The sequence below is a fragment of the Lupinus angustifolius genome, chromosome LG06 (assembly GCF_001865875.1).
Source record: "Lupinus angustifolius cultivar Tanjil chromosome LG06, LupAngTanjil_v1.0, whole genome shotgun sequence".
NCBI classification, from domain to species: Eukaryota; Viridiplantae; Streptophyta; class Magnoliopsida; order Fabales; family Fabaceae; genus Lupinus; species Lupinus angustifolius.
In genome coordinates this window covers 22,291,252-22,299,096 of record NC_032014.1, presented here as the reverse complement: position 1 = coordinate 22,299,096, position 7,845 = coordinate 22,291,252, and the positions used below count along the sequence as shown (strand labels likewise).

The 7,845-nt window shown below is 33.3% G+C and overlaps 1 protein-coding gene across 4 annotated transcripts; it reads left to right on the top strand.

Annotated features, from left to right (window-relative positions):
* Positions 1,382-5,849, top strand: LOC109350211. 4 transcript variants are annotated; one of them, XM_019591386.1, is made up of 5 exons: positions 1,387-1,887; positions 1,921-1,988; positions 3,874-3,929; positions 4,019-4,211; positions 5,344-5,849. In XM_019591386.1, the coding sequence occupies exons 1-5, from the start codon at positions 1,413-1,415 to the stop codon at positions 5,698-5,700; spliced, it is 1,149 nt and encodes a 382-aa protein (XP_019446931.1). In that variant the 5' UTR covers positions 1,387-1,412; the 3' UTR covers positions 5,701-5,849. The 4 variants fall into 4 exon arrangements, with proteins under 4 accessions (XP_019446928.1, XP_019446930.1, XP_019446931.1 ...); XM_019591383.1 differs by having other exon boundaries at positions 1,382-1,988; positions 5,347-5,849; XM_019591385.1 differs by having other exon boundaries at positions 1,386-1,988; positions 4,022-4,211.

Here is a 7,845-nt window from a genome sequence, read left to right as displayed (position 1 = left end):
ACATAGTATTTGAGATTACATGGATACATAGTGTGGCAGCATGATTAAAACCACAAAATATGCTATCTTGTTTTGCATAAACTGGACATGTATTTAATTGGTAAGATATTATATTTTGGAAAATTGCTACCTGCACTCAAGTGGTGAGAACATGGATTACTCTTGTCATACTTGACCCACCAAATTTCTTATTTTAGTGTTCATTGATGCCTATGAGCTGCTCTGCCCGCCCATTTGAAATGTCCATAGGCAAAAATGACATGTTGAACGAGCATTTTAAAGAAAAAATGTGTAACCTATAATGCAAAACATGGTCAACTTATTCTCCATAATTCATTTATAATTATTATTTTCTCTTTAAAAAATATTACAAATGAGTAGTAAATATTATATTGACTATCCATCAATTTTGTAAATCTTTATATTGAGGTTATAGTACATAATAGATGTTACTCTCTTACATTTATTTATAGTATAATAATTACAAATGAATTAGGGAGAATAAACTGACCAAGTTTTGCATAGGTTACACATTCTTTTTCTCTAAATATAACCTAGGTAGATTTGACATTGTCCACTTATATTTTAGAGACTAAAGATTCATATACATTTAAAACAATATTTATTATTCATTTGTATTATTTTTATTTAAAAATCAATCATAATTAAAAATAAATAATACAATAATAATATATAAAATTCCTCATCATACTTCATACACATTTTCTCATCTATATATTTAATACTCAAAACAATTAAGTTAATATATAACAAAATCATATATACTTCTATACTATATATAAAGCCAAAATTTGAAATAACTTCTTTTATGGTGTAATATTCATTTCCTATATTGTCTTTAACATTATTTAATTTTTACAAAAAAAACTATATAATCCTAAGCAACTACCACCAATACATTAATTAACCACATATCTCACCTTAAATTAAACATTACCATAAACAAAAAAAAATGTAATATATAAAAATTGAATATGTAGTATCACACAATATTCACTGGCAAGCACGAAGTGTCTGTACACACTAGTATATATAATACTTATACATCACGTAAAGATCTATAAATAATTAATAAATCATTTATCATTCATTTATATTATTTTTTAGAGAATATGTGATAGTTAAAAATAAAATAAAAATATATGCCCTAACAACGTAAGAGTTTTTTTACACTGTAACTCATCATCCACCATCCATTTTCAATAATCATTCGATACAATAATCATGTATAAATTTTTACGCCGTAAAAATTAAACAATAGATAATCTATATAAAACTCTTGCCCCATACATTCTATAAATACACAACTACCAAAGTTAATGAGACAAAAAATAAATTGACACTATAAAGTGACAAAAAAAAAGCATAGTTCTCAAAATCAATCATCAACAATGGCAGAAGAAGAAGTAGAAGTAGTAGTAGAAGATGAAGTTAAGAAGCTTTTTTGTTCCTACATTGGTTTATCATTCTCCATTTTCCTCTCTTCTCTTCCCAAACATTCTCTCCCTCTTCTCCACACTCTTCAATCTCAGCTCTCTCAATCTCAACACCAATTACTCCAACTCCGTTCTCGCCGACAAGAAGATTCCAAAGCCAATGCCCGCGTCGTCGACATTTTCGCCACCCACCGCAACGCCTGGCAGGCGGAGGAGAAGCGTCTCCTCCGCCAGATCGACGCGGCGGCGGAGGAGATTGCTCGGTTGAGGGCGAGGGTGGAGGAGTTGGAGAGCGGGGAAGGAGAGTCGAATGCGAAGGTGGAGGAGCTTGAGAAGGAGGTTGGTGAGAGAGATGAGATGATTAGGTTTATGTCAAGGAAAGTTGAAGAGGAGGGATTGGGTGGGTGGAGGTGTAGGGATTATGGTGTGGGTGATGAGGTTAAAGGGAGAGAGTGGTTTCAAGATGAAGTTGATTCTGAGTTTTTGGCTTCTGCTTCTAAGTTTTGGGATGAAAAAGCTTCAATTTGGCAGGTTTGTGTGTTTTTTGTATCAATTATGAGAAGATAAGGGTACTTTAATTGAGTTAAATCATTCAATTTGGTCTAGTGATGTAAGGTATCACTTTGAATCTTCCAGGGATAGGGGCAAAAAGGTCCAAGGATCTAGCATCATTTGTTAGGAGGGGCAGTTATGCGTGCAAAAGGAATTACTTCTTTACCTTTAAAAGAAGTTTGTTTGTGAGTTGAGTTTTGGAGGGGAAAGAAGAGAAATGGAAGGTTCCGAAGTCATCTCACAGATGTATTTCGTGACTCCCAAGTCTTTCCATTTCCTATATTATCCTCCAAAAATCAATTCGCAAACACATCGTAGTGGTATATACTTGTTGGGAGGGACAGTCACATACCATGCAAGAGATTAGTTTCTTAGGATGAGCCGATACTATTGGTTATATACCAAACAAAAATATTTAAGGATGCCTACTGGTGTTTTAAATTGCGGTTAAGTTGTGGTTATCGTAATTGTGGCAAATTGTGGTCGTGATGCGGTTATGGAGACTTCTGAAACTCACTTTAAGGGAGAAATAGCTAGTTCCCAAAGATTTTTCATCATATTTTGAGACTTTACTAAACGAAAGTTGAGTTTTTTGTCACTTGAACTAATTGTGGTTGGTTTTTTGTAAATGGTAGTTAGAGTGATCATTAGTTAGATTAGATATTTGGATCTAAGAATCTTTGTCAGTTTTTTTACTGTTATGGGTACAGTAAGAGGGAGACAAGAATGGTTAAAATAATAGATTTGTTCCTGTTTATGTGTTTTTGTCTCTTCTTTTAATGAACTGGTGGAGAATTTTATATGGGTAACTTTTGAAAAGTAAGCTGGCTTTTGCTTTTGGAAATATTGCTTTTCTGATTCTTTTCTTAGTGTTACTGTTACCAACTCTTGGATTCTTTTACTGATTCCTTTCCATCACGTACTAAGCTTTTGAGTCTGAAGACTTTAGAGTTTTCATTATGAGAGAGTGAAAAAGTGATTTCTTAGCCAGAATCAAAATGAAAAATTATTTGAAGGTGATGACTATTTAAAAAGTTCACAAGCATTACATACTAATCTTTGACCATTTATGGTGTGTATATATAGAATGATATTTGCAGTGACTGTCGGGTCCGACATGCCTTCTTTCCTTTCGAGTTCATACGAAGTTAGTCAATTCATAATGGTTGTCGAAAATGTAACCATGCATATGTACTAAGAAAAACATCTTGACCCTATTGGTCTTATCTGTTCACTAGTGCAGACTAGGAAGCATTTAATTTTGTTCTTCAAGATTAATTGAATTATGTCCAACAAAGTAATCTTAGAACTTCCGCTGAGGTAAAAAAACACAAGAGTCTTTCTTACAGTCATAGCAGAACTAATACTTCTGTCATTTAATATGTGGATTATCTTGTGAAGAAAATGAACATTGATATGTATCTTTCTTCTATTTTCTTCTTTAAAAGTCCAGAAACCTTATTATGTGGTTCACCGAATAGTTTTTGCTGAGAATCACCGAGGAATAATAATCAAGTAGATTGGGGTACGCATAGAATAAATATCTATTTAAATCCCTTCAACATACATTGGCTATATGACATTGTAGGTGAGCGATGATCTTAGATCCAAATACTTACTAATCAAAGTTTGTCCCAAGACCACCCACCAAAAAACTTCAAAGAAGAAGTGATCAAATGATGGGTTTTGTATATTTATTAAAAAATATAACATTAAGTTATTCATTTAAATTGATAGAGTTATAAGTATTTATTCTACCAGAAATAGAGACCCTGTTATTGTTGGGGCTGTAAGTACTCAGCATGTTATGTAAACAACTACTTATTGTGCTCTACTTCTGAGCTATTAATATTTACTTTTGCAGGATGTTCAATATGAGTCGCTTGAAACAATGTATGATACAAAGCATTTTGTGACTAGGTAAATAATTCATAATTTAAGTACTATAACTTCTATAGTAATTGGTATTAATTTGCAACTAATTGAGGACTAAATGCTGTTTTCCGCAGAAGGGAGTCCCCCTGGAAGGTAGATGGTGATTCAGCTGGCGTTTCCCCGAAACTTAAATTACTTGAACAGGAACTATTGAATCTTGAGAAGATTGGTAAGAGTGATCTGTCAAAGGTGCCATCCTTAATGAGGAAGCAGGCAAAGAGATATCAAACTCTTTCAGGAAAGATTGATGATTTGTGCAGAAGAATAGTAAGTAACTCCGGCTTATACATTGAAATCCTAATAATATCTTGGTCACTTATTCTTAAAATACTTGACTATTTATTATCTTCGGGAAACCGCTTATATAATCTGAAATTTGTACGTAAAATTCGTAGGCTCATCCTGCAGCTTTTTTTTCCTGATTTGCTTGAGGTCAATTAGCAACTTGCAAACTTCTATTTCATCTCAAGTCATAAAACAAAGGAAGTTTAGAGGGCATGTTGATAAAGTGTTAAACTAAAAGGGAATTGCATAAATATGTGTTGACTTCTGTTTAATTTAACATAAAACTTAATTAGTTGAGAAAGAGTGAAAGTATGTGGGGGTTAATGTGTAATTTCATGCAAAATTATAAAAAAAAATGGTCCAATGCACGAGGCTCCCACTTAATGGAGTATGGGGCCTTATCCCGACAAGCAGAGAGGCTGTAATTATTTAACAAAATTCTTTTATGGCCCCCTCATACTGTGTTGTTCAATTTTTACAATATACTTCCTATCTGATCAAAATTTGGTTCTGTTGTGATCAAAATTTTCTTCATATTCACCACATGCTGGACTAAATTGACTCCACTTTCGACTAGTGTAGGATTCGATTGCAAAAACTGGTATGTGATAGACTAAGAATCATTAGTGAGCAAGTAAATAATGTTTCTGCGATAATTATTATTGCCAGTTGATTTTGTGTGCTTATCTACAATTTTGTTATAATTTTGTGCTTATTATTAAGACAAACAATGGATGGACCTGCAATTATGCACTTATTGCATTTATGCCCCAACATTATGGTCCATGAATGAAAGCAGCACAAAAAAGTAACATTAATAATGCACTGGTAGAGTACTGGAATCTTATACTAGTCTTATCTGTTTTAATAAAGTTCAGTTATAACTCCATAACTCCATGCTAGGTAGAGTAAGCATTTTCCCAAAACAAACAGCCCCACTGCAATCCCGCGTCTTCTAAGAAGTTTCTTTCTTGTTTACAACAATAATCAAGCTTTTATCCCACTAGGTGGGGTCGGTTAAGTTTCTTTCTTGTTTCATTAAGTTAAAATTGGTGCATGCCATTATAAGAGACCTTTACTTTTTTTGGGCCTGACAGCATCATATATGTTACAGCAGGAAAACAATCCCTGTGAACCCACTCTCAGTACAGAATTCAGAACACAAAGGCAGACAGAATTTTTACTTGAAGCATTTCGGCTTCAACAGCGTGCATCCGAAACTGGACAGAAGCTGACGCTGTTACAAACTGAAATCGGAAAGAATCATCACATGGATGAGTTTGGTGGAGGCCAGGCGGCACTGGCCACAAGGCGTTGTTTCGATTCCATCAGGAACAACTTGAAAGAAATCCAGCGAAATTTGGAGATATGGTTGGCCAGAATAATTGGAGATCTTGAAGGGATTCTGGCAAGGGATGGAGCATCTCGTGTGAGAGAATATTATATTTCTAGGTACCCTTTTATTCAATAGAATCATAGTATCTAAGAGACTGGTAACATAATCTCAACTTAACAAATTAGGTATGTGTATGTAATGTATTGATCCAACCCATGAAAGTGGTAGTTGAATATCCTTGCTAAATGAAATAAATTCACTCTATGTTCATGCTGGCATCTTAATTATGATCTTCTTTGACCCTACACCTTGTGGACATTCATCTTGAATGTCAACTTGCATGTCCGACTACAGTAAGGCTGCATGCATCTGCCTTTTCCAGACCCCATTGACCAAAACAAAAGGATTAAATTACTTAATTGTGATAGTCGACTGGTCAATTAAATTACCTAATTGGGTATCATAAATGAGTATAGAAGGCTTGTCGAATCTATAAGGATTTGCTTGACACTAGCCTTTCAACTAAAAATTATTATTTGAAATTGTTTTCAAATATGTTTTAGTTGATTGTTTGCTTACACTACTTTTTAATTGTTTGATTAAACTATTTAGAATAAAGATGTTGATATTGAATTTTATTATTCACTATCAATACAAACTTGATTCAACAACACTAATTCATCTAGCTATGATTCTTTCACAATAATGAGACTTCGATGGTACTAAAAGCTAATGTATTAGTCAATTTAGTCGTTCATGAACTAAAACTCTATGTCTAGTAACTCTACTCATAAGATGAAGAATTATTACTCACAAATCACACTTCTATGTTTATCAATTATGCTTGTGAAGAGTGAGTTTTTATGCAACACCTCAAATATACTAATTGTCTATGTCTTGGTCATATTAGTATATTATTAAAATAATTCTATGTCTAGCAACTATAATAATGACATGAAATTTATGAATCGTTAACACACCTCTATGTTTAGTAATTATGTTAACAAATTTGAGAGTTATTAATCATTGAATTAGCTCTATGTCTAGCAACTAAAACAATAACATGCATAATGTGACTAATTGATATAAATCTATGATATCAATTATATCAATGCGACGAGTTAACAAAATAAAAATTATAATGAAGATTTCCATGCATTTACAATCACAAAATCATAAACCAAGGTTGTCAATCCTTAAAGTAAGTATTAAGCATAAAATCAACACACAAGAATCAAAGCATAATGAAATAGTATAAATCAGAATCAAAGTGTATACATCGAAGTCATATTATATTCAATCCCAATAAGGAGCAATTTAGCTACTCATAAACATGATAACTAAACAAAGGTTGAATGGAACTAAACCTTAAATGGAGCTAAACTAACCTAAGACTTAAGAATTTTTCGAGTAGAAATTGTTGTGCTTGAATGTGTATCTAACATGTCCAACCTCATCCCTTTTAAAGAGCCTGAATCATGCCACTCTTGCCCAACCCAGATTTTGCTAGGCGCAACGCTTCATTTGGCCGATCCACGACCTTTCAACTAGTCGAGCTGTGCTAGACGCAACTCTCATGTTGGGTGAAATAGCCCAATTTCGCCTAGCCCAAACATTTCGTTAGGCGAATTTCAGAAAGTGGATACAGTAAAATTTGCATTGAATTTTGCTCAACGCAGGAATTGTGATGGATGTGGATTCTTTTTGCATATTTCACAAATCTGACTGTTTATATTGAATATTCATATGTTAGGAATATCATATCCAAAAATCATCTTGATCCAACGGTGAATAAATGTGGTGTCTCAATGTTTCCAAGATTGTCCATGGTTGCTATCTCATTCTCGCTCAGTTAGTTGCGGCTTGTTCTGGGAGAGGTTCGTAGCAAATTTCACTGACCTGATCATTCATATTGCATTTCTATGTGTTAGGAACTTCATGTCCAAAACTTATCTCGATCCAAAATGCAGTATCACAATTTTACTTGGACTACTGTAGTCTATAATTATTAATCAGTATGTGCCTTTTTTCTTGATAGAGCCTAATATTAAAGGGTGTTAATCTTTTCTAGAGGTGCACTGTTGTTATAGGTAAAAGTTAATATGCATATTGAAAAAAGTATTTTCTTTTTTCCTTGTGTGTTTTGGCCATGATTCAACACCCTTATAATCATGGCTGAGATCTATCTACATGTTCATTAATGTATCCTTGTGTATATTATTTCATCTCCTGAGCTTTCCATTTTGTTAGTTTAGTTTTATATTGTTGCTCTCTCATATA

What these genes read in the sequence shown, in the direction of transcription:
- LOC109350211 (XM_019591382.1), top strand. Translation starts at nt 1,413, where the DNA reads ATGGCAGAAGAAGAAGTAGAAGTAGTAGTAGAAGATGAAGTTAAGAAG. An exon ending in AAAAAGCTTCAATTTGGCAG is followed by an intron (nt 1,989 to 3,873) that starts GTTTGTGTGTTT and finishes TTACTTTTGCAG; the next exon opens with GATGTTCAATATGAGTCGCT. An exon ending in ACAAAGCATTTTGTGACTAG is followed by an intron (nt 3,930 to 4,018) that starts GTAAATAATTCA and finishes TGTTTTCCGCAG; the next exon opens with AAGGGAGTCCCCCTGGAAGG.